Source organism: Calidris pugnax, unplaced genomic scaffold (assembly GCF_001431845.1).
Source record: "Calidris pugnax isolate Ruff unplaced genomic scaffold, ASM143184v1 scaffold300, whole genome shotgun sequence".
Taxonomy (NCBI): domain Eukaryota; kingdom Metazoa; phylum Chordata; class Aves; order Charadriiformes; family Scolopacidae; genus Calidris; species Calidris pugnax.
The window spans coordinates 324,873-349,350 of record NW_015091014.1 but is presented as its reverse complement, the minus strand read 5'-3'; the positions used below and the strand labels follow the sequence as shown (position 1 = coordinate 349,350).

Genomic DNA, 24,478 nt, shown 5'->3' with positions numbered 1-24,478 from the left:
GAGCACGGGGTATGGGGGGGCAAAGTTATTCCCACTCTGCCCCCCCCGTAACGCCCTAAAGCTTGGGATTGTATTGAAAGGGCGATTTTATTGAAATTCTGATTTTGTTTAAGTTGGGATTCTATTTAAATTGCGATTTTGAATTGCGATTTTAAGTTGCAATTTTATTTAAATTAAGATTCTATTTGAAGTGTGTTTTTATTTAAGTTGTGATTTTCTTTACATTCTGATTTTAAGCTGCGATTTTAAATTGCGATTTTATTTCAGTTGCAGTTTTGAATTGCAATTTTGTTTCAATTGTGATTTTATTTCAATTGCGATTTTATATTTAAGCCACGATTTTATTTCAGTTGCGATTTCGGGTTGCGTTTTTCAGTTACGTTTATTATTTCAATTGCCCTTTTCTTTTAATTGCCCTTGTACTTAAATGGGGATTTTACTTAAACTGGGATTTTGAATTGCGATTTAAAGTTGCGATTTTATTTCAGTTGTGATTTTATTTCAATTGTGATTTTATTTCAGTTGCAATTTTAAGTTGCATTTTTAAGTTGCGCTTTTCAGTTGCGTTTTTGTTTCAATTGTGATTTTAAGTTGGGTTTTTATTTCAATTGCACTTTTAATTGCTATTGTATTTAGTTTACGAGTTTATTTAATTTGCGAGATTATTTAATTTGCGAGTTTATTTAAATTGCGAGTTTATTTAAATTAGGATTTTATTCAAATTGGGATTTTATTCAAATAGCCATTTTTCCTCTTGCTCCTCAAATTAACCGGAGGGGGTGCCGACCGTCGCTGCTGCCCGGCAGGTGATGCTCTTCGCTTGGAGCAGGAATTTGGGGCATAAAAAGCCAATTTCCTGCCGGCATTTGCAGCTTAAATCGCATTAAGTTATTTATTCTCTGGTTTTTTAGTGGCTCTCCGTGGAGTTTGATGGGAAAATGGCAGTTTGGGTTGTTCCGGGCTGTTTCCCAGTTCTGGGTTCTGGAGTTTCATCCCACCAGTTTTTGGGGTGTTTTTGGGGTGTTTTCTTCTTCTTCCGACCTTGGTCTTGAGAAATGGGCTGTGAATCTCAGTGGTTTTTTTTATTTATTTTAACTTTAAATAGTTTTTTGGTCGCTCTGATGATGGCGAGGGGTTTGCGAAGACGAACCTCAGCAATTCCATCCTCCCAATCCTTCCCCTTTGCGCCTTTAATTAAGGAATAATTAGAAAACGGATGGAAAACCGATGGGTGTTTGGGCTTTGGCAGGAGTTTTTCTTCCCAGGGTGGAAGAGATTTTGAATTTCTTGGATTCCTTACTGTCCGTGCAGGAAAGGAAGGAGAAAAAGGGTGGCGGTTATGTGGTTTTTTGAGTATTTAAGACGTTTGTAGCAATTAAAAGTACAGCCTGAAGAGGGGAAAAAAGATGCCAAGTGTTTCCTGGAGGCCCTTTCGGGGCCGCGGTTGCGACCGGAGTGGGAGACGTGGTTGGGTTTTATTTCTTTGGGCATTGTAATCCCAGTATTTCCCTTCCCGGCCCTGGGGGTCAAGGGGAAAGGAGATGCCAAAAGATTTATTTCTGCTTCTCCTGGAGTTTTTCCTTCAGCTTTTGAGGTAGAGATGCTCTTCCTGCCGGCTTTTCGGCCAAGGAAGGTGTTAAATCTCAGCCCTTGGCTTTTGCGAGGGGGAAAAATCAGGTTTTTCCGTGGGAAAACGGGCTGGTAGGGAGAGGAGCCCCAGCCTGGTGGGGCTGGAGATGATGCTTCGCCCTTGACAGGTTCTTGAGGACCTTTGGAGGTTGCGTGGTGGCCATGTCCTGTGGCCAAGTGCCATCTAGTGACTCCTGCAGGTATCACGTTTGGAGGCTGAAAACTGTGATCAAAAGTGTAAGGTTGGGTTTTTTTTTTTTTTTTCCCCAATTTGGAAATCCCCCCTCTTTTTAATTTTTTTTTTTTTTTTAAATTTTTACAAAGGAACCACAAGAACAAAGAAAATAGGGTGGTTTCTCTTTTTGGTCTGAAACCTCCACCCTCTCCCCTTGCAGTAGGCACTTCCCAACTCACCTTGTGGACGATACAGGTGATGCTACGGGTGGTTTTATTTGGGAACGGGGAGAAAACCCACCGAAAAGTCCATGTTTTTAGGGTCGTGCCTGGAGGAGGAGGCACGTAGAGGTGTGATGCTCATGGACTCGGGGGTGGGTGGTGGCTGGGGGATCATAAGGGACCTCCCCACACCCAGCCCCAACTTCTACCTTCTCCTCCTTGCTGGGCAGAGGCAGGACGAGGAGGCGGTGATTGACCAGGGAAGAACGAGCAACGTCGTCAACATTCACTATGAGAAGGAGGAGCTGGAAGGTGAGTCCCCACCGAGACCTTGGGAGAGGGGCCACCACCACCACCACTAAGATGTGGCCTCCTTCTAAATAAACAAGCAGTTATTTTCACATGTTTTTAATATTATGGCTTTGAAACAGAGGGAGAAAGCCCCCCCGATGACCACGGTGGGAGTTTTAGCCACAAAGTTGGATAATTCAGGGCTTGTTTTCTCCCAGAGGCTGCTCATTGGGCTTGGGGAGGTCAGGAGAATAATTCGCTGGTGGCAGACGCAGGGCTGTGATTTTCTTTTTTTTTTATTTTGTGTGTGTGTGTCCTGGAGTTCATTATCACGGGGCTGGTTCGATCTTCTCGTGTCGCCTCGCGCCACGCAAGGATTTTAAAAAATAATTACCTTCCGTCGCTGCTTAATGAGCAAGTCAAAGCTGGGATTTGAGGAAAAGATGGGTATTTTCCGAGTGCTTTTAGATGCCCCGGAGCCACCGCTTGTTGTCGCTCTGAAGTTTGAGGAAAGTGGGCTGGGGGGAAAAAAAAAACGAAAGAAAAAAAAAAAAGGTATTTTTAGGGTTTCAGTGAAAATAAAATGAAGTTGGGGTTTCCTCCTGGGGTGGCTGCACTGGTTTAATTGTGGTGTTGGCTGTCGACCGTCTCCGGGCTATGGAGAGGGATGCAAATTCTGGTTTTTCCCCAGGGCACCGGACCCTGTACGTGGGGGTGCGGATGCCCCTGGTGAGGCAAAGCCACCGGCACCACCGGCCCCACAGCCAGAAGCATCGGAAACGGGAGCGGGAGAAGGACGCTGCCCCCACGGAGCCGGGTTTCCAGTGTAAGTCTTTCCTCCCCAGCCTCCCCTCGACTTGGGACTCCGTGGGTGCTGGGGGGTCTTCTGCCAGCAGCTCCCTGTGCTTTGCTGGTTTTCCGAGGGAAAGTCGCATTGTTTGGCAAAATTTTTCTCATTTATTTTATTTTTATTTCATTTTTTTTAAGGCAGTTAGGTGCATTTTCTCATTTATTTTGTTTTTTTAGGGGCAGATAGATGCATTTTCTCTCTCTTTTTTTTTTTTTTAAGGCAGTTAGGTGCATTTTCTCATTTATTTACTTTTTTAAAAGGTGGTTAAGTGCATAATGGATTTAGGCTCCTCTTCCTTAGAGGGATCTGGGCTTTAAAAATGGAAATGCAGGGAGGGGAAGCAGCCCGTCATTCTGCAGAGGTGGAATAGATGCTTCTCCTTCTCCATGGCTCTGTGGGAGCCCAGACAGACCCCAGACAGAGGGGCCAGCCCAGTATTTAGGGCTAAACTGGTGCCCAGTTGATGGCCACGTTGAGTGTGAGCGTGAGGGACCAAATCCAGGCGTTGATGAGGGGCCGGGGCTGTGTCTTCTGCCCCCCAGACACCCCGTCCCAGCGGGTGCAGTTCATCCTGGGGACCGAGGAGGACGAGCAGCACGTTCCTCACGACTTGTTCACCGAGCTGGATGAGATTTGCCTGAAGGAGGGCGAAGACGCCGAGTGGAAGGAAACGGCCAGGTAAAAACCCTGCTGCCCACTCCGGCGGCTCCCGCGGGATCTGCCTCCTGCTCCTGGGGATGCAAAGCCCTCGAGGCTGCAGATTCCAATGTGAGGAGCCTTCTCCTCTTAGAATCATAGAATCATTCAGGTTGGAAGAGACCCTTGGGATCATTGAGTCCAACCATCTCCCCTACTCTACAAAGTCCTCCCCTATACCATATCCCCCCCCACCGCATCTAAACATCCCTTAAACACATCCAGGGATGGTGACTCCACCACCTTCCTGGGCAGCCTATTCCAATGCCCGACCACTCTTTCTTGCTCTGCCAGAGGGTTTGCAGGGCTGAGGCCATTCTCTTGCGAGGAGGCTGATGGTGTCCCGTGTCCGCAGGTGGCTGAAGTTTGAGGAGGACGTGGAAGATGGCGGCGAGCGCTGGAGCAAGCCCTACGTGGCCACGCTGTCCTTGCACAGCCTCTTCGAGCTGAGGAGCTGCATCATCAACGGGACGGTGTTGCTGGACATCTGTGCCAACAGCATCGAGGAGATTGCAGGTACCATGGGCACTGCTTCCCTCCAGGAATGGCCCAGCTCCATTTCACGGAATCGGGGAATTGTTGGAGTTGGAAGGGACCTTCTAGAGATCATCCAGTCCAACTCCCCGGCCAAAGCAGGGTTGCCCAGAGCACATCACTCAGGAGCATCCAGGTGGGGCTTGAAGATCTCCAGAGAAGGGGACTCCACACCCTCCCTGGGCAGCCTCTGCCAGGGCTCTGCCACCCTCACCCCAAAGAAGTTCCTCCTCAGATTGGAGTGGAACTTCCCACATTCCTCCCCGGGCTCAGCAAATTTTGGTCACTCAGCAAAGGAGATTCCAGGAAAGTCTGGGCTTATAATTCGGTTAAATGTGGAGAGTCAGACGGAAAGGCCAGATCGGGCAAGAAAAGGGCATTATTTAGGACAGGAAATAATTATCTTAGGGGGGTGATGAATAAAATTCTTGCTTTCGCTCCAAAGGCTGAACTGTATTTAAACATCTCACCAAAGCAAGGCTGAGCCTTCCCCGGGGGGCTTCAGGCGTGGGGACTTGGGGTTGTCTCTGCTCTGATGGCTTTGTTTCCCTCGGCTGTCCCCAGATCTGATCCTGGGCCAGCAGGAGCAGTCCCCGGAGTTCGACGAGCGCACGCGGGCCAAGGTTCGAGAAGTCCTTCTGAAGAAGCACCACCATCAGAATGAGAGGAAAAGGAACAACCTTCTCCCCATCGTCCGCTCGTTTGCTGATATGAGCAAGAAGCAGTTGGACCTGCACCCCCCTGACAAGCCAGGTGAGGGCTCCTGCAGGGCTTTGGTGCTGGGAGAAGGTTCCTGTGAGGCTTTGGCACCAGGTAAAGGTTTCTGCAGGCTTGTGGCACCAGGAGAGAGTTTCTACAGGATTGTGGCACCAGGAGAGGGTTCCTGTGGGGTTTTGGTGCCAGGAGAGCATTTCTTCCAGGCTTTGGCACCAGGAGAGGGTTTCTTCCAGGCTTTGGCACCAGGAGAGGGTTTCTTCCAGGCTTTGACACCAGGAGAGGGTTTCTTCCAGGCTTTGGCACCAGGAGAGGGTTTCTTCCAGGCTTTGGCACCAGGAGAGGGTTTCTTCCAGGCTTTGACACCAGGAGAGGGTTTCTTCCAGGCTTTGGCACCAGGAGAGGGTTCCTGTGGGGCTTTGGCACCAGGAGAGAGTTTCTTGCAGGCTTTGACACCAGCTGAAAGTTTCTGCAGGACTTTGGCACCAGGAGAGGGTTCTTGTGGGGCTTTGGCCTCATTAGACTTGTCCTGGCAAAGGAAAAGTGTCCCAATTGCTCCTTGCCCGTCTTTCTGAGCTTTCTCCTCTTTCCTACCAGCCCAAACACTCACTCCTCATCCTTCTCCCACCACTATAGAAGCTAAGAATGGGCTGACCCAGGACACCAACGCGATGGATCTCAGCAAGGTGAGACACTCGGAGCTTTTTTTAAAAATCTGGCCTTTTGGGCCAGATTTGCTCTCGCAGACATGGCTGCAGGTCGCTGTGGGCTTTGCTTTTTTGGGGTCACGGCCTGAAAACCCCCTTCTCGTGCCCAGGCGGAGCTGCACTTCATGAAGAAAATCCCCGTCGGGGCTGAAGCCTCCAACGTGCTGGTGGGAGAGCTGGATTTCCTCCGCCAGCCCATCGTGGCCTTCGTCCGCCTGACCCCGTCTGTCCTCCTCCCGGGCATGACGGAAGTTCCCATCCCAACAAGGTCCGAATGAGAAGTACAAAGTTGTTCTTTGAAATAAAAACCACCCGAAAAACCATCAAATTGGGCATCCCAAGGGAGCAAGGCCAGTGGGAGCAAGCACCTTTCTCCCACCCATATCTCCTTGCCTTCCTTTCTCCCTTCCCTGCTGTGGCTTTTAAGTTCAATTTTAATGAAAGTTGGCCCAAAAATTAAATATACAGTCGTTTTTGATGCATTTCAAACTCACCACTGGAGTGGATGAGCCTGTGTGTCCCCTCTCAAGCCTTGCTCTGGGCTGGGTGGTCCTGGGGATTTCCTCGGGTGCCCTTGGAGCAAGGGCACGTTCTTCTCTCTCATTTGATTTGTTTCCTTGCCCAGGTTCCTCTTCGTTTTGCTCGGATCGGAAGGAAAAGCCCATCAGTACCACGAGATCGGCAGGTCCATGGCCACCATCATGACGGACGAGGTGTGATGAGATTAAGAGATATCTCCGGGTCATTTTTTGGCTTTCTTCTGTCTCTATTGCCGTGAGGAAGAGGATTTGCTGCCCCAGCTGCCCATGGGAGGCTAAAGTCCCACCTGGGGTGTCATCCTGCACCCCGTCCTTCTCCCCAGGGTTCCCAGCACCCCGTCCCCAGTGATGGCATTGCCAGGGCCAGTGGAACTTCTCCTCTTTAGGCAAAAGGCTGTGGTTTGGGGACGGGAGCCTTGTAGAGATGATTACAAACACCACGAGGTGCAGATTTTTGCCTTTGGGGGGGAATATTCCCTCCTGTTTCCAACAGGAAAATTTGGGGATAATTATCTCGGGTTTAGCCAAGAGCTGGTTGCAGTGGGTAGGACGTCGGCGGGTGGGTTGTCCTCTCACTGGGTTGTCTCCCATTGGCAGGTTTTCCATGACGTTGCCTACAAAGCCAAGGACCGGGCTGACCTGGTGGCCGGCATTGATGAGTTTCTGGATCAGGTCACGGTCCTGCCACCAGGAGAGTGGGATCCATCCATCCGAATTGAGCCCCCCAAAAACGTCCCTTCGCAGGTGGCTGCTGCGGCAGAGGAGGGGGATGGGCAGGAGGGCAGTGGGGGTGGGCGTTTTAGTACGGCTACAAGTTCCATCTCAACACGAGGAGGAACTTCTTCGCTTTGAGGGTGTCAGAGCCCTGGAAGAGGCTGCCCAGAGAGGTGGTGGAGTCTCCATCTCTGGAAACATTCAAAACCCACCTGGATGAATCCAACCTGCTCTGGGTGGGACCTGCTCTGGAAGGGATGTTGGACTAGATGATCTCCAGAGGTTCCTTCCAATCCCATAGTATTCTGTGACTCTGGGGTTGATGGCCAGAGGCCCAAATTCACAAGTCACATACCCAGCCCAGAAGGAAAAACAAGCCAGTGGTTCCAAATCCTTATCTTTATCTTATTTCCATTTTAACAGAAAAAAAGGAAGACGCCCGGAGCTCTCGATGACAGCGCGTCTCACAGCAAGCCGGAGAAACACAGCGGCCCTGAGCTGGAGCGGACGGGAAGGTGTGAGCTTTCACAATTTGGGGTCTTTTTTTACTCTTTGCCTCTAAAATCTGGGCATGCACCTCCTTTCTAGCAGGGTTTGGGGCTCAGTTGGTTCAGTGAAGGGGCTCCGCGTCACCAGCTTGGTCCCCTGGGCCGGGCGGGTGGGAGATGGGGGCAGTTGGGCTCGTCATTGCACCGGGATTTGCTTGATTTGGGGTGACAGCAGATGTGTAAATCCCTCCAGGGAGAGCTCTGCTGCTTCTCAAAGCCAGTCTGAGGGATGGGCTCTCAGGTTTGGTCTTTTTTCTTCTTATTGGGTTTTTTTTTGGTGTTTCTATTCCTCAATTTCTATTGGGTATAAAACAGGAGAAGGAAATTACTTCTTTTTAGCAATGGAAGTTACATCTTGCTTGGGATTGTCCTTCTGCAGCAAAGAAAATTTCGTGTGGATTTAGAAGGAAACGGTTTGTGTTTATTTTTTTCCTTCTTCCAGGCTCTTTGGAGGTTTGATCCTGGACGTGAAGCGAAAAGCCCCGTGGTTCTGGAGTGACTTTCGGGACGGTCTGAGCCTGAAGTGTCTGGCGTCCTTCCTCTTCCTCTACTGTGCCTGCATGTCCCCCGTCATCACCTTTGGAGGGTTGCTGGGGGAGGCCACCGACGGCCACATAGTGAGCACCCCTCCCTTGGGTGACACCAGGGAGGGTACAACTCATGCAAAAAGTGAATTAGCTTGAGGTTTTTTTTTTTTTATTTCATGATTTATTTACTTGCTGCCACCTCTTTTCCCCGGGCAGAGTGCCATGGAGTCACTGCTGGGCGCATCCATGACCGGTGTGGTCTACTCCCTCTTTGCTGGGCAACCCCTCACCATCCTGGGCAGCACCGGACCCGTCCTCGTCTTCGAGAAGATCCTCTACAAATTCTGCAAGTAAGGCTGGGGAGCTGTGACCAGGGGCTGCCGGAGCCTTCAGTAGGCGGCAGTGATGGAGAAAAGATGTTTTTCTTCTATTTTTCTTAGTGGTAGTTGGTAGATTTAAGTTGGCTCCTGTGGCACAGCCCATTGCACGTGGCTGCTTTAGTGTGTGATGGTGCAAGAGCTCTTGGTCTCGGAAGGATGGATGGGGTTTTTGGGGTCGTTTGTGGGTTTTGGGGTCATTTGTGGGTTTTTGGGGTCATTAGGGGTTTTAGGGGTGGTTTGGGGTTTTGGGGGTTAAAGCAAAGCAGCAGGAGAAGGAGAAACCATGAGGATGTGGATGCTCAAGGCGGGCTGCGCAAGGAAGATGGGATAAACCGCTCTGGTTTGGGAATGAGGGAAGATTTTCTTTCCCCGAGCACAAACCCAGGCTCTTTTCAGCGTGATTTTTTGCTGGAAGTGGAAATACGTTTTGCCTGAATCTCCAAATAGTTTTCTGTGCAAACATTTTGAGTTCTGATGATTTTTTTTTAATTGAAAAAGTAGGAGCTTTTCATGTGAAATGGATATTTTCCCTGGCAGTCTTTTTGTTGGGGCGACTTTGATGTGAGTTGAACCACCCTCATTGCAATTAAATTTATTATTAAGCCCCAATGTGGGTGGAAAACTGGCCGGTTTTGGTGTTAGGGCACCGGGGTGAGGTGGGAAAACCCCACCTTCCACACCAGGGACCTGACCTCAATTAGCCTTCCCGGGCGTTAACACAAGCTAATTGTTAAATAATGATAATTAACTAATTGGCCTCTCCTCCTGCGGGTCCACACCCTGCACCACAGCCCTGAGGCCGTCTGTAGCCGTACACGGAAAGTGCATTTCCCATCCGTAGCCTCGATGATGACATGCTCCCAAATTGCTCCCAATTTGCCCCGAAGGCAGAGGTGGCTCAGAGCCTCTCGCTGCCCTTTCAGCCCTTCCTTCCCTGGTGGTTTCCCAGGGACTACATGCTCTCCTATCTCTCCCTGCGGGGCTGCATCGGGCTGTGGACTGCCTTCTTGTGCATCGTGCTGGTGGCCACCGACGCCAGCTGCCTGGTCTGCTACATCACCCGCTTCACTGAGGAAGCCTTTGCCTCCCTCATCTGCATGATCTTCATCTACGAGGCTCTGGAGAAGCTGAGCCACCTGCGAGAGATCTACCCGGTGCACATGCACAGCAAGCTCGACCTCCTCACCATCTACTAGTGGGTGGTGGTTTTTTATTTTTCCTCCTAAAATGCTTCTGCCCCTTGGCAGGAGCTCGGGGCAGCGCTTCCATCATCACCTTTCCCTTACCCCTGTCTTGGCTTCTCTCCTCCCAGCTGTAAGTGTGAGGCACCAGCCCATCCCAGCAACGAAACCCTGAGGTTTTGGGAGAGCAACAAGATCAACGTGTCTGCTGTCACCTGGGAGAACCTCACGGTGACTGTAAGTGCCCCGAACCACCGCGTCCTCGTGTCACGGGGTGCGGGGACATTCGCGTGGTGCAGACCTCTGAGCCCTTCAGGTGATGGTGGGCTTCAAGCTGTGCTGGTGCTGCTCTGAAAAGTCATCACTTAGGTCTAATTTGTGGTTTTAACACGCTTGGTTCTGGAAGGAGAGTCCACCTTGTCCAGTCCACCTTGTCCCCAAAGTCATGGGTAATAACTGTCATCCTCAGGCCAGTATTTCTGAGCAGGAGAAAGGTTAAGTGGCTGGGTTGATTATTGTAGAAGTTGGAGGACTTAAGTTCATGCTGGAAGGTAGTAATTACCTTCCTAATTGGTTCCTAATAACTCCAGGCCTTGCTTTCTTACTCAGCACTGTCTGAAGGTACGTGCATAAATTTGCATGTCTGAGCAGCCTCTTGGGCTGCTGTTGCTGGAAGCAGAGCCCAGACGTAGGACGGGAGGCTCTTATGGACCTCTTCATCCCCTCTTGGCCATGTCCTGTGAGCCCTCCACCGGGAAGGGACAATTTATCTCTTCTCCTTTCCCACCCCGGTTGTTTCAGCCCTCCTTCCCCGTTCCCTGTTTCTCTATCCCCAAGAGTTCCTGGTGTTTCATTCCCCTCTGGTGTCTCCTTCAGGCCATGGGTACCTGCCATTCGAGTGGAGGATGTGCCATGGGTTGGGTGTCCCATCACATCTCCTCTCTCCATTCTCCTCTGTGTAGTTCGATCATGTCCTGGTTCGATGTGTCACTTGTTCAGCTGCTGCTGGTGCTCATTAATTATGAATCTCCACTGGCAGCAGCAGTTACAAGGTCATGGATCTTAGACCAAGGTCCTCAACCTCCCCCACCCTGTAGTTGTCCCAAGGTTTCCTTGCTGCATGTGCACTGCCTTTGTGTCCTGATGCTGTTTCCCCAGGAATGTCGGTATTTGCATGGAGAGTTTCGAGGACCTGCCTGTGGACATGATGGTCCCTATGCGCCTAACGTCCTCTTCTGGTGCTGCATCCTCTTCTTCTCCACCTTTGTCCTGTCGAGCTTATTGAAGAAGTTTAAAACCAGCCGTTACTTCCCAACCAGAGTAGGTAGAAGGTGGTGGCCGGCAGCGGGCTCCATGCTCACTTCAAAAATGCCTTTCCCGGAGCACTAAGCGGTGTTTGCCACCGCGTGGTCAAGCTGGGACATGTTGACCTTGAAGGCCAAGCTTGGATGTCCCTCACTCCTTTCCAGGAGCACAAAACGACCGCAGCGTTTCCCACCCACCTCACCACCTGCCCCAGAGCGATGATTTGCTCAGGCAGCGGGAAATCAGGTCTTCCAAAGTTGGGTTGGTTTTTTTGGTTTTATTTTGATTGCTTTTTATTTTTTCCACCTTCCGTGCCTTATGTGCTCAAGGGGAGTTGATTTAAACGAGGAGCTGCCGTAGAAAAAGACACAAAAGACACAGTTTCTTCCTTTTGAGGAGCAAATGATGCCTCAGCGCCTTATTCCCCTCTTAGCTGTGAGCGTGGCTGTAGTGACAGATGTCCGGTTCCTTACTTTTTTAAATATATACATATTTTTTAAGGTTTGAATTAAAACACCCCTTTTCCACCTAATTAAACTTTTTTTCTTTGATTGTCTGACACCAGATCTCCCGGGGACAAACACAGCAGCAGTACCTAACCCAGGGATTTGGCTGCATGTCCTCAGAGTGGTGGGATTTTGTTAACCAGCTTTAATGTTGTTGATGTCCCTGACTTTTCCATCCCCTTTTTTGCGATGCCCCTTTCAGCTCTGGTTTCTTGCCCCAGGTCCGGTCCACAGTAAGTGACTTTGCTGTTTTCCTCACCATCGTCATCATGGTGCTCATTGACTTCAGCATTGGGATCCCATCACCGAAGCTCCAGGTCCCCCATATGTTCAAGGTGATGGGGGTTTTGGGCACGGAGCTGGTTTCAGCCCTTGGGGATGTCCCAAGTTGATGGGGGGTTTGGGCACGGAGCTGGTTTCAACCTTTGGGGATGTCCCAAGGTGATACTGGGGCAGGACAGGGCTGAGTCTGGAGGAGATGGTGGTGGTGGTACCATCTCCTCTTCCACCTCCTTTCCACTTTCTGGAAAGGAAAAGGCAGCTCCAAAACTAGATACCTACAGGAGAAGTTATCTATAGGTGCTTGCAAAGAGGATGCTGGCACCCATGGGAGAGGGTGCTGTGGAGCCAGGGCTGGGAGGTGCTCTGACACGGGGATGGAGAAGACATCAGCTGGGAGCTGATCCCGATACATGTCCTTTCTCACAGCCAACCAGAGATGACCGCGGGTGGTTTGTCAACCCCATCGGGCCCAACCCTTGGTGGACGGTGTTGGCCGCACTCATCCCGGCTCTGCTCTGCACCATCTTGATATTCATGGACCAGCAGATCACTGCTGTTATCGTCAACAGGAAGGAGCACAAGCTGAAGGTAAGGGGCTACAAGGGACAACTCTGTCCCCAACCTGCTCCGGGCTGCAGGTGTGGGGAGAAGCTCTTGTTCCAAATGCCTTGTGAAGGTGTTGGTTTGGGACAACGTCAGGCTGGGTGGCAGGATGCTCTCCTGGATTAATGATGACAGGGAAGTCCAGATGAGCAATCTTTCGGAGGAACAAATTAATCTTAGAGCAGTAGAGAAGCACGTTTTTGTATTAACCTGTCAGCAGCAGCTGGGGGAACAGATCATTTGGACGTGCCACCAGGGACAACTCGGAGTCATGTCTTCTTTCAAGTGGTAGAAATTTCTTTATGAATGAAAAAATAGTAAATTTTGGTTTTTGAGAAGTAGATACCACACAAACGCCCCAAATCCACAGAATCACAGAATGCTATGGGGTGGGAAGGGACCTCTGGAGATCATCTAGTCCAACCTCCTTCCAGAGCAGGTCCCACCCAGAGCAGGTTGGATTCATCCACGGGGGGTCTGAATGTCTACAGAGAAGGAGACCCCACCACCTCTCTGGGCAGCCTCTTCCAGGGCTCTACCACCCTCAAAGTCAAGAAGTTCCTCCTCATGTTGAGATGGAACTTCTTATACTCAACTTTGTGCCCGTTTCCTCTTGTCCTGTCACTGGGCACCACTGGAAAAAGCCTGGCCCCATCCTCCTGACCCCCACCCTTGATGAGATCCCCCCTCAGTCTTCTCTTCTCCAGACTAAAAAGCTCCAAGTCCCTCAGCCTTTCCTCATCAGGGAGATGCTCCAGGTCCCTCATCATCCTCGTAGCCCTTTGCTGTCCCCTCTCCAGCAGTTCCCTGTCCTTCTGGAACTGGGGAGTCCAGAACAACTGTCCACTTTGTCTAAGCAAAGACTGGGCACATCCTCATTCATTTCCAGTTCTTATTTTAAATTTTCGAGAAGGTGACTTGGGCTCAAGTAGGGTTTGAGTCTGACTCGTGACATTTTCCTTGCTCTTGTACTGTGGGACACTCTGCCCCATGTTTTGCTCCCCCCAGAAAGGATGCGGGTACCACCTGGACCTCTTCATGGTGGCCGTGATGCTGGGGGTGTGCTCGGTGATGGGGCTGCCCTGGTTTGTGGCTGCGACTGTCCTGTCCATCACCCACGTCAACAGCCTCAAAGTCGAGTCCGGCTGCTCCGCTCCGGGAGAGCAACGCAAATTTCTTGGGATACGAGAGCAGAGAGTCACTGGTTTGATGATCTTTGTGCTCATGGGCTGCTCCGTCTTCCTCACGTCAGTGTTAAAGGTAAGAGGAATCATAGAATCATAAAGTGGTTTGGGTGGAAAGGGAGCTTAAAGCCCCCCAGTGCCACCCCCTGCCCTGGGCAGGGCCACCTCCCACCAGCCCAGGTTGCTCCAACCCCCTCCAACCTGGCCTTGAGCCCCTCCAGGGATGGGGCAGCCACAGCTTCTCTGGGCAACCTGGGCCAGGCTCTCACCACCCTCACACCAAAGAAGTTCTTCCCCACATCTCAGCTCCATCTCCCCTCTTTCAGTGTCAAACCCTTCCCCCTCATCCCATCGCTCCCCTCCCTGATCCAGAGTCCCCCCCATCCTTCCTGGAGCCCCTTTAGGGACTGGAAGGGGCTCCAAGGGCTCCCCGGAGCCTTCTCTTCTCCAGGCTGACCCCCCCCAACTCTCTCAGCCCCCCCTCCCAGCAGAGGGGCTCCAGCCCTCCCAGCATCTCCAGGGCCTCCTCTGGTCCTGCTCCAACAGCTCCATGTCCTTGGGATGTTGTTGGCCCCAGAGCTGGAGGCAGCACCAGGGGGTGGGTTCTCCCCAGAGCAGCAAAATCCCACCCTGGCCCTGCTGGCCATAGGTCTGGGGGTGCAGCCCAGGGGGTGGGGGGCTTTCTGGGCTACCAGCGCACACTGCCGGCTCATGTGGAGCTTCTCATCCACGAGCACTCCCAGGTCCTTCTCCTCAGGGCTGCTCTCCAGCCATTCTCTTCCCAGTCTGGATTTATGCCTAGGATTGCCAGGAAAATGCAAAACGCCCCAAACCCACAAGTTTTTGGAAGGTTATACCAAAATAGTCTCCTCTCTCCAGGCCTGAGTGGTTACGGAGCAGAGGAGGAGGAGGTCCCAAGCCTTGAAGCTTGACCCATGGTGGGAACCAGCCCTGGTTACGCTTTCCAGCCCTTCAGAGCCCTCTTTGGTGGGGTCCAGGCAAACGAGCTTTAATTTTTCAGGTGTCTTTCAGGCCCACCCGCCCTCATTGGGAACAGCCGTTCCCAGTAGCTGGACACACTGGAACCATCCCCATGGGCTTCCTTGCGTGTTCCTCCCACAAAAGAATCCCATCTCTAGGCTAAAAGGAGGCTCTTTGGCTTTTGTGTGTTGCCACAAGAATATGTAGAAATGGGTTTTTATTTCCCGTCGCAGAACATGGCATATGGTCGAATGGATGAAATCACCCATTTTCCTCCAGCCTTTCTGGAAAATAGGATTATTCTGCTGAAAACCACCTCGGAAACTCAGCCTGAAGCAGAGCATTCGCTCGCTCGCATGCACAAAACCTCCAGTGGTTCAAATCCGACACATCTCTATCCCTGTGGAAATGGGGAAGCTTTAGGCAATTTCAGGCAATGCTGAAAATGTGATTAAAGAAAAAAATAAATGGCTGTATTCTCTTTTTTTTCCCTCCAGTTCATACCAATGCCTGTGCTTTACGGCGTCTTTCTCTACATGGGGGTGTCGTCGCTGAGAGGAATTCAGGTAGGGACTCTTTTCCAGCACGTTGGTTCCTTGTTATTTCATCTCTGGAGAAATGAAAAAAAAGAAAAAAATGGTGATCTGGGGAAAAAAAAACACCTCTCTGAAAGCAAGCAATGATATATATTTGAAATATTTTGGGTAAGAAGAAGGTTGGTGGGGGCAGAGGAGGTGTGTGGGGCTGGGAGGAGCGGGCAGGGCAATTTCTACCACCAATTTCTCCCTTCCTTGAGGGATTTGTAGGGTGATGAAATGATGATAATTAGAATAATGTGGAATAAGTGCAATTTGGTGGGTAGCTCTCCTGGGCAAGCTGCTTTATGGAGGGAGCGGAGGGAAAACGGGTGCTCCCAGGAGGAACGTTGTGAGATGTGGGATTCCTCATTTCAAGGAAGACCCTAAAAACACCTTCCACATCTCCCCGGGGCCAGAAGCTTCCCCTGTTCCCCACGGTGGTGACTTTTCCACTTTTTCTTTTGCAGTTCTTCGATCGTTTGAAGCTGTTTTGGATGCCGGCCAAGCACCAGCCCGATTTCATCTACCTGCGGCACGTTCCGTTGCGGAAAGTGCATTTCTTCACCATGATCCAGCTGATCTGCCTCGTCCTCCTCTGGGCCATCAAGGTGTCCCGTGCTGCCATCGTCTTTCCCATGATGGTAAGAGCCGGTGCCGCTCGGCAGCGGGAGTTTTGAAGCCTTGGAGCATCATCACTGGCCTCGCTTCATCTTCCTTTCTTCTTCCTGAAGGTTTTGGCTCTCGTTTTTGTCCGGAAAGTGATGGATTTCTGCTTCTCCAAGCGAGAGCTCAGCTTTCTGGATGACCTTATGCCAGAAAGCAAGAAGAAAAAGTTGGACGATGCCAAAAATGAAGCCAAAGAAGAAGAGGTAACGCTTGGTTGAGTGCTTGGGGCTGGGGCACCTCCCTCGGGCTCTGAAGTCATCTTGTTTCCATCTCAGTTTGACTTTACATGTTGGGAGAAGATCAGAGCTCAGTAGAAATAGATCCTGGTAGCCCTCATCCCACATCGTAACCTTTTTTTCCTAAATTAGCAGCGGGCTTAATACTTGACTAGAGGTATAATTGGTTTAAATGAGTCATTTATAATGAATATTATTATTATTTAAAGATTTGCTCATAGTGATGTTTTTAACCCTCTCAGAATGTTTAGGGTGAGAGGTCTTCACCCTCCTGCACTAATAGAAGGTCAGGAGAGCACAAGGGGAGATGTTTTGCCAGGTGTTCAGTTTATCTCCCCTTTGATCAAAGAGAGATAGTTTGGTCACTTTGATACTTTGATCAAAGCCAGAGAACTTAATTTGGCCCTTTTTTTACGTCAGGAGTCCCAGAAGATGATGGAAGCTGCAGCCGCCAATTCAATTCGCCTGAAACTGGGGAAGACCAGCAACGTGGATATCCCAAAGCAAAGCAGTGACAGGTAAATCCCTCCCCCTCCAGCCCCAGGACCCCCCTGGTGACCTTCATTGGGCACAGTTTTCCCCACTTGTATCTTTATTGAGTGTCCCTCAGCTCGGTGGGGGAAGCAAATTTACAGGGAGGGCTGCGGGAGGTGATGGGCAGGGCTTTTCCTCCAACAGGGGGGCTGGACAACTCGTGTTTGCCCCCCCAAAAGTTGCATTGTCAGTGATTTTATGGTACCTTGGAGATCCTCAGACTTAAAAATGAGAAGTTGTGGGACTGATCTGTACCAGTCCTCCCCCTCTGCTCTATCCTGGGGAGGCCCCAGCTGGAGCACTGGGACCAGTTCTGGGCTCCCCAGTTCCAGAAGGACAGGGAACTGCTGGAGAGGGGATAGCAGAGGCTACGAGGATGATGAGGGGCCTGGAGCATCTCCGCGATGAGGAAAGGCTGAGGGACTTGGGGCTTTTGGGGCTGGAGAAGAGAAGGCTGAAGGGGAATCTCATCAAGGCTGGGTGTCAGGAGGATGGGGCCAGGCTTTTTCCAGTGGTGTCCAGTGACAGGACAAGAGGAAACGGGCACAAACTGGGACATAAGAAGTTCCATCTCAACACGAGGAGGAACTTCTTGACTTTGAGGGTGGCAGAGCCCTGGAAGAGGCTGCCCAGAGAGGTGGTGGAGTCACCATCCCTGGAGGTATTTAGGAAGTGTGTAGACATGGCACTTCAAAGCAAGCTCTAGTGGCTGAGGTTGTGGGGATCTTTTGTGTGTGTGTGGTTGGACCCGGTGATCTCAGAGGTCCTTTCCAACCATGAGGATTCTATGATTCTGTGAGAACTCCTCATCCAGCAAAACCTGCCAAATTTTGGTTCTCTGGACAGCCCCCCAATTCCTCTTGCTGACACCGGGGGACTCGGTGGCCTCAGTTCCCACCATTCTAAATGTTTCCTGCAGGACTGATCCTTCGGAGATCAATATCTCAGATGAAATGTCGAAAACAACGGTGTGGAAGGCTCTGACCATGAACACGGAGACGCTCTGAAGGCAGGGGGGGGGACATGAGGTGAGGGACTACGCGTGGCCGTGCTCCTCTGCCACCGATGGCACCTGCCCACGGGCTTTTTGCCGGCAACGCTGAGCCCTTGGCCCCATCCCTGGGAGCAGATGGTGTTACAGCTTGAGGAACCCCCAATTTGTTGTGGTTTAGACAATTATTCCATCACCTGATGATCCCTCCCCACCCGGGAAGGGGAATTGGGGCAAAGCAAGGAAACCCGAGGGTTGAAATAGAAAGAGGTTTAAGAGAATAAGGCTAAATAATTAACATTAATAACACTAAAGCACCAGTATTGATCCCGATACCAACACAAGGACCATCCCCAGCCCATCCCATCAGCAGAAGCTGGTGTCCCACCCAGGAACAGCCAATGTGGGACCCTGCGAGCGCTGGGGCTTCGGGGGGAAGGGAAGGGCTCGGGGCTCTGGCACCGGGGCAAGGAGTTCTCAGGGTGGCAGCCACCGAGAAAGAGAGAAGCCCTCTCCAAACTTCCCAATTTCTATGGAATGTGTCCTTCATGGTATGAAATAACCCTGGTGGATTGGGGCAAGCACCCAGGTCTTGCTCCTCCTCGTTCCCACACCTTGAAAACATCAAGACCTTCAACCCCGCACCTCAGAGCAGGCTATAAAGTAAATATTTTCCCCAATTCAGACACTGGAGTCTTCTGAAAGTGCATTTTTCCCCAGCATTAGAAGGGAAGTCAATCCTGTGTTGCTCAAACCAGGACTGATGGTGAGGATCATGGCATGTGAACCAGCTCCTCTGCCGGGGTGGTCACAGGGACAGGGGCAGCACCCGGCGGGTCCCCCCCCCCGCTGATGATGCTCTCCCTCTTTTTCCCCTCTTCCCCTTTTTTTTTTTAATCTCCCCTCCAGTTTTCACGTTTAGGACCCTTGACTTGGAAGGAGAGGAGAGAGAACGTGACTCAGGGATGTGCCAATGCAGACACAGGAGAGGAACTGCTCTTCTTTCCCAGTTGGAGGATCCCCATCCAAGCCACGCCGCCTTCTCCAGCCGGTTCCTTGGTGTGCTTCAGGCGTCCCCTTTTCTCTCCACCAGCAAACTGAGGTGCACATCACAGTCCATGGGCGCTCGCTGTCTTTCCACCTCCATGTGTGTGTGTACGTGCGTGTGTCGTTGCGGTTTATTGTCGTGGCAGAAGGACTGCTACCGCTTCCTCATTCAGCGCTACTTTTTTTGGTATCTAATTCCTTAATTCCTCTTCTCCTTTCTCTTTATTTTTTATTTCTTTCTTTTTTTTTTTTTTTTTTAGCTTTGGTTCCAAATATAAACTTTGAATGTACAAAATAATTTTTTTCTGGAGTCCTGTGTCCAGTTCCAGAAGGACAGGGAACTGCTGGAGAGGGTTTTTTTTTTTTTTTTTTTTTTTTTTTTTTTAGCTTTGGTTCCAAATATAAACTTTGAATGTACAAAATAATTTTTTTCTGGAGTCCTGTGTCCAGTTCCAGAAGGACAGGGAACTGCTGGAGAGGGGACAGCAAAGGGCTACGGAGATGCTGAGGGGCCTGGAGCATCTCTCTTAGGAGGAAAGGCTGAGGGACTTTTTAGTCTGGAGAAAAGAAGACTGTTGGGGCCTCTTGAGTATGAAAGATCAGACCCAGGTCAGGACAAGGACTTAGAGACTCTGGAGTGGAGAGGTCAGACAAAACTCAAGTCCCTCCAGTACAAAGCCTCCCCCAGCTGGCCCAAGATGGGTTTGCTCCTGCTGAAGGCTGTGAATTCTAACTCTAGTCTGCCCTGGGGAGGCTCCAGCTGGAGCGCTGGGACCAGTTCTGGGCTCCCCAGTTCCAGAAGTACAGGGAACTGCTGGAGAGGGGACAGCAGAGGGCTACAGAGATGCTGAGGGGCCTGGAGCATCTCTCTTAGATGGCCTGGAGCATCTCTCTTTCCTCTCTAAGGAGGAAAGGCTGAGGGACTTGGGGCTTTTTGGCCTGGAGAAGAGAAGACTGAGGGGGGATCTCATCAAGGGTGGGGGTCAGGAGGATGGGGTCAGTCTTTTTCCAGTGGTGCCCAGTGACAGGACAAGAGGAAACGGGCACAAAGTTGAGTATAAGAAGTTCCATCTCAACATGAGGAGGAACTTTTTGACTTTGAGGGTGGCAGAGCCCTGGAAGAGGCTGCCCAGAGAGGTGGTGGGGTCTCCTTCTCTGGAGACATTCCAAACCCTCCCTCCTGGATGAATCCAACCTGCTCTGGGTGGGACCTGCTCTGGAAGGGAGTTTGAGTAGATGACAGAGGTCCCTTCCAACCCCACCTCATTGTGGGATTCTGTGATTTGACGCATTCTCCTCTTTCTTCTTCATCCATGACCGGGTTGTTCCAACTCTGGTTTTGGGCTCCTGCCTTCAGTTCACTCTTATGGCTCTTTCTGGCAGGAGAGGGATTTCCTCCGAGACGGGGCCGCCCGGAGCATCTGAGTGACCGGGCTCAGGAGAAGGAAAACCATTTGCTCCCTGAGTCCTGAGCTCCAGTTTATTTTGGGTGGGTTTTTTTTTGGTGGCTTTTTGGGTGGTGTTTTTTTTTTTTTCTTGCTTTGGCTCTTCCATCAGCCTGGAAGCTGCAAAGTGTAGAAACGCCTCCTTCTTGTCCCCTGGCTCTAAATTCATAGAAGGGACCACTTAAAATCGCTTTGAATACTCCGTAAGGTCTTGGGAGGGATTTGTGGGACCTGGGGCTCTGCCCCCTCCCTGTTCCTCCCTGTTCTTCCACATCTTTTCCCTTTCCCTCCCTGGCTCCCTCTGGATTTTAATCCCCCCGCGAATCCTTGGGAAGCCTGGGAGGGGTGGGATGAGGCAGGAGGAAAGCGAGACGGTGCCTTTCCCCCTCCCCGATTTCCCTTCCCCTTCACAGGAAGAAGTTGTTGAGCAAAGATGCTTCTTGTGCTCATCACCTTCTGGGGGAGTTTGCTGGGCTGTGGTGTCATCCCAGGCACACGGCAGCCCAGGAGGAGAGGACAACCCCAAAGAGAAGGTCCTCCCCAGGACCATCCCAAAGAGAAGGTCCTCCCCCACGACGTCCCTTGAGGGGTGCAATGGGTGCGTGAACCATCAGCTTGTCCCGTCCTCCTGAAGGAACCTTTTTCTGCATCAAACCAACCCAAAAATGACAATGGCGAGTTGGTGCTTCTTGCAGATGGGGGGAAGAATTAAGAAAAATAATATATAACCTGGCTCTGTAAGGATGGAAGCGGCCCAACATCCAAAATTAGGGGCTGGGGTTGCCCAAACTGGCCGGTGCTGGGCACGGTGTGGGTTGGAGTGGGGAGGAACTGGTTTGGCTCTTAAAAAGAAGGAGGGGGGACAAAAAGCAAAAGGCTTGGAGGAAGGGAAAGGTGCAAATCTGGGATTTTCTTGCTGCTTTTCCTCTGGGAGAGCCCCCATCTCTCCTTCCTTTGGAAAAATAAACATTAATTCCCACAGGGGTATAAGGATTAAATCCAGTGACCGGCTCTGGTGGTTGTGGTACCAGTCCTGTGGCTGCCCTGCCCCTGAAATAGCATTTTACACTTCTAATATAGTACAGTTTTGGTTTTTTTCCTTTTTATTACCCTCTCTGGAAGAGGAGGGACCAGGCTGAACTCGGAGGGACCGGGGCTGGAGCTTGGGCTTGTTTCTGGGCTCGTTCCCGGCACCTCTACAGCTTGGAAATAAAGAAAAAAAATAAAGAAATAAACCCACCCTGGAGTCAAAACAGGGCTGGTTTTAATGAAGAGGGGCCTGAATCCGGCCCCACAGGGCTCTGCATCTCCCCTGCCCTCGGAGGGTGGTGGTGGGGGCTGGAAAATGTTATTTTAATATTTTAAAAGTTATTTAAAATGTTACTTAAAAAGCAAAGCCCAGCACGGGCCTCTTCGGCATTTGAAGCTTTGGGGTTGTTTTTTTTTTTCTATTTACAGGGCTGGATTGTGTTTTCTGTATTATAATTTTTTTTTTTTTAATTAAATGAAATAAATTGCTTAATGGGGCTCTGGGCCACCTAAAAGGCAGTGGAACGCCCCAGCTCCTCCCCAGGAGTGGGACCCAGCACTGGATTAAATGAAATAAATTGCTTAATGGGGCTCTGGGCCACCTAAAAGGCAGTGGAACGCCCCCCCCTCCTCCCCAGGAGTGGGACCCAGCACTGCTCCCCCCACCCCTTAATCCACCAAAAACCCGTGGGTGACTCCTTACTTTGGGAGGATTTAATATTTCCCTGTGCAGAGGAAAATTATATGGGGCGGGGGGGGGACGGGACACACACACCGTCTCCAAGCTGTTCCTCAGCTTAAAAAAAATATATATATTCTTGAAGTGCCCCCCAGTGCTTTAGTTGCAGCAACCCCCCCCTTCCCATCGATGTGGGGCGGGTACGGGGTGTTTTTCTCATCTTTGGTGCCTTAAAACACCCCCCAAAGTCCCCCATCGGCCCCTACAAAAGACATTTGCTAAAATGAAATGCGTGGCAATCCCTAAAAGGGGGGGAAAAAATGATGTAAAAGGTAATAAGTAAGGTGCTGGCACAGTTTGGATTTTTTTTTTAATGATTTATTCCCCCGCCGCCCCGGCAGTGCGCTACATGTAGAAATACAGAAATTATTTTTGTTCTGGAGATGCTGAAATATATTTATTTTCTTGTAAGAGATGATCTAGTTTGGAAACGCTCTGTGTTGTAAATAAAACCGAGGTGGGGGGGGGGGGTGTTGGAAAAAATCCACCCGGTGAATCTGTGTTATTTCTCACTTCAAATCTTTGTGTGGTTTTGTGTTTTGGTTTGGTTTTGGGGTTTGTTTGGGGGTTTTTTTGGAAAAAAAAATGGCTTTATTTGGGGTTCATTGTGTGGAATTCATAAATAACACGAAGCCGTGTCGCCCGTCTCCGTCTCTGGTTTTTCTCCCGTTGCCCCATTGAACGTAACGGGAAAAATAGAATAAAAATCTGATTTCTCTCATGGTGCCGCTCCCGAGTCTTTGGAGGGGATGAAAGGGGGGGGCACGGAATCTTTGGGGCTTCTTAAGGAGGGGTTTGGGGGGGCAGGGGAGTGGGCAGCACTGATTTGGTGGAAATCCCCGTCTCCCCGGAGAGGAGACCCCTCGTTTTGGGGAAGGAACCAGCTGGTTGGGGAAAGAGTGGAAATCAGTGGATTTGGGTTTTAAAGAAAATTTGAAAATGTAATTATTTGTGGATTTCAATTTGGTGGTTTTGAATTTTTGTATTTTTTGAAATTAGTGTTTTTGAATTTAGTAGGTTTTGAATTTAGTATTTTTTGAATGTCTGTATTTTTGAATTGAGTGGGTTTTCAAATTTAGTAGTTTTTGAATTTTTGTAGGTTTTGAATTTGGTGGTTTTTAATTTGGTAGTTTTTGAATTTAGTAGTTCTGAATTTAGTATTTTTTGAATGTATTTTTGAATTTAGTGGGTTTTGAATGTAGTGGGTTTTGAATTTAGTGTTTTTCGAATTTAGTATTTTTCAAATTTTTGTATTTTTGTATTTTTAAATTTTTGTAATTTTGGAATTTTGGGCTTTTTTGACTTTTTTTTCTTTCCCTGTTGCCGTGAGGAGGGAGGGGACAGCGGTGTCACCCCCGGCCCCTCTGGCAGACCTGGGGGAGCTGGGATGGGGGCGATGACAGAAATCTCCCCACCCAGAGCGAGATGGGGTTTTTGGGGTGTTTTTGAGGGTTGGCTGTGGTTTTGGGGATTAGCTTTTTTTTCCCCATTTACAATACAATTAATTAGCATTACATTCATTAAATTAAAGCCACAGAGATTCTAGTTATCTTTTATATAGTGTGTTTTTTTAAATTTATTTAAAAATCCCCCCCAGCACAGGACTGTGGGGTCAGGCAGGCTCATCCCAATTTTTCTTTTACCTAAAACCTGAGGAATTGAGGGGAAAATGGGCCACTTGAGCCAAGAGGGGGCTCGGAGCCTCGAAATCCCGGGGGACGGGGATCCGGATGGGACGCTCAGAAAAGGGTTTTTGGAGCCCTCAGAAACCAGCCAAGAAAAAGCAAAGGTTTTATTGGGATTTAGGAGGAGCTGCTGGATCCGCGGCCGTTACAAAGAAAACGGAGCTGGAGAAATTGAGGTTTGAGCCGGAGGGGGGGAGGGGGGGTCTTTAGGAGGAGGCGACTGGGAAACTCCGAGGGATGGATAAACCCTTCCCACTGAGCATCCGATCCCCCGAGGGTCCGGCATCCCCAGGGCTGATGCTGCTGGAAAAGCCGGTGCCTTGATTTGCCCTTCAATTTTACCTTGAAATTCCAAACAAACAAACAAACAATCATCAAAGACCTTCAGGGAATGGAAACGCCTCCTTGAAATCCCTTGGGAACAGCGGTGGGGGTTTTTCTCCTCAGCGAAGGAGCACCCGAGGAGAATGAAACACTTCAACCCCCCTCAACCCTCCCCTAGAAATGCAAATGTGAGGCGTCAGGACAAAGCCTGGGGAGAACAAACCAGCCTCCTTCCATCGCAAACCATTAAATCCTACCCCCCCAAAGAAAAAAAAAAAGCTTAATTTTCCTTGTCTTATTTTATTGCAAACAAACACCGGAGGATCCACGAGAGATGGTGGAAAAACGAGACGCAGCGTCAGGCACAGGGAGCTTTCGCCCCCCCAGACCCCCCAGTTGTGGCTCCGTGTTAAAATTCTTCCTTTATTCCCATTTAATTGGGAGTGTTTTCCCTTTGGGACTACTTACAGGGGCGGGAAGGGGAAGGGGATGCTGCGGGGTTCCTCGTGCAGGGACCTCTTGGTGGAGCTGCCGAGAAGAAGAGGACACGTGGAAGGGAAAGGAAAACGGTGTTAGGGATGGGGCTGGGGGGCTGTCGGGAGGTGGTTTCCCCCTCATGTCACCCCCTTTCCCCGTG

General features: G+C 50.3%; 1 protein-coding gene across 7 annotated transcripts in view; it reads left to right on the top strand.

Moving 5' to 3' along the window:
• SLC4A8 (solute carrier family 4, sodium bicarbonate cotransporter, member 8) overlaps positions 1 to 18,886 on the top strand; it is a 20,912-nt gene extending 2,026 nt beyond the window's left edge. For 2 of the 7 annotated variants that reach the window (XM_014955723.1, XM_014955719.1), the window contains exons 2-25: positions 2,256 to 2,337; positions 3,008 to 3,142; positions 3,709 to 3,844; positions 4,218 to 4,378; positions 4,961 to 5,149; positions 5,708 to 5,796; positions 5,928 to 6,085; positions 6,443 to 6,530; positions 6,954 to 7,100; positions 7,494 to 7,585; positions 8,061 to 8,235; positions 8,362 to 8,495; positions 9,475 to 9,720; positions 9,838 to 9,943; positions 10,865 to 11,026; positions 11,739 to 11,852; positions 12,226 to 12,387; positions 13,411 to 13,662; positions 15,065 to 15,133; positions 15,613 to 15,786; positions 15,877 to 16,014; positions 16,468 to 16,565; positions 17,501 to 17,609; positions 18,482 to 18,886. In XM_014955723.1, coding sequence (XP_014811209.1) covers positions 3,037 to 3,142; positions 3,709 to 3,844; positions 4,218 to 4,378; positions 4,961 to 5,149; positions 5,708 to 5,796; positions 5,928 to 6,085; positions 6,443 to 6,530; positions 6,954 to 7,100; positions 7,494 to 7,585; positions 8,061 to 8,235; positions 8,362 to 8,495; positions 9,475 to 9,720; positions 9,838 to 9,943; positions 10,865 to 11,026; positions 11,739 to 11,852; positions 12,226 to 12,387; positions 13,411 to 13,662; positions 15,065 to 15,133; positions 15,613 to 15,786; positions 15,877 to 16,014; positions 16,468 to 16,565; positions 17,501 to 17,588 — 3,084 coding nt within the window. In that variant the 5' untranslated portion in view covers positions 2,256 to 2,337; positions 3,008 to 3,036 and the 3' untranslated portion in view covers positions 17,589 to 17,609; positions 18,482 to 18,886. Of the gene's footprint in view, positions 1 to 744; positions 807 to 1,776; positions 1,867 to 1,965; positions 2,338 to 3,007; positions 3,143 to 3,708; positions 3,845 to 4,217; positions 4,379 to 4,960; positions 5,150 to 5,707; positions 5,797 to 5,927; positions 6,086 to 6,442; positions 6,531 to 6,953; positions 7,101 to 7,493; positions 7,586 to 8,060; positions 8,236 to 8,361; positions 8,496 to 9,474; positions 9,721 to 9,837; positions 9,944 to 10,864; positions 11,027 to 11,738; positions 11,853 to 12,225; positions 12,388 to 13,410; positions 13,663 to 15,064; positions 15,134 to 15,612; positions 15,787 to 15,876; positions 16,015 to 16,467; positions 16,566 to 17,500; positions 17,610 to 18,481 lie in introns of those variants that run through there. The other 5 variants (XM_014955722.1, XM_014955718.1, XM_014955717.1 and 2 more) reach the window with 5 other exon arrangements.
• The last annotated feature ends 5,592 nt before the right edge of the window (positions 18,887 to 24,478 follow it).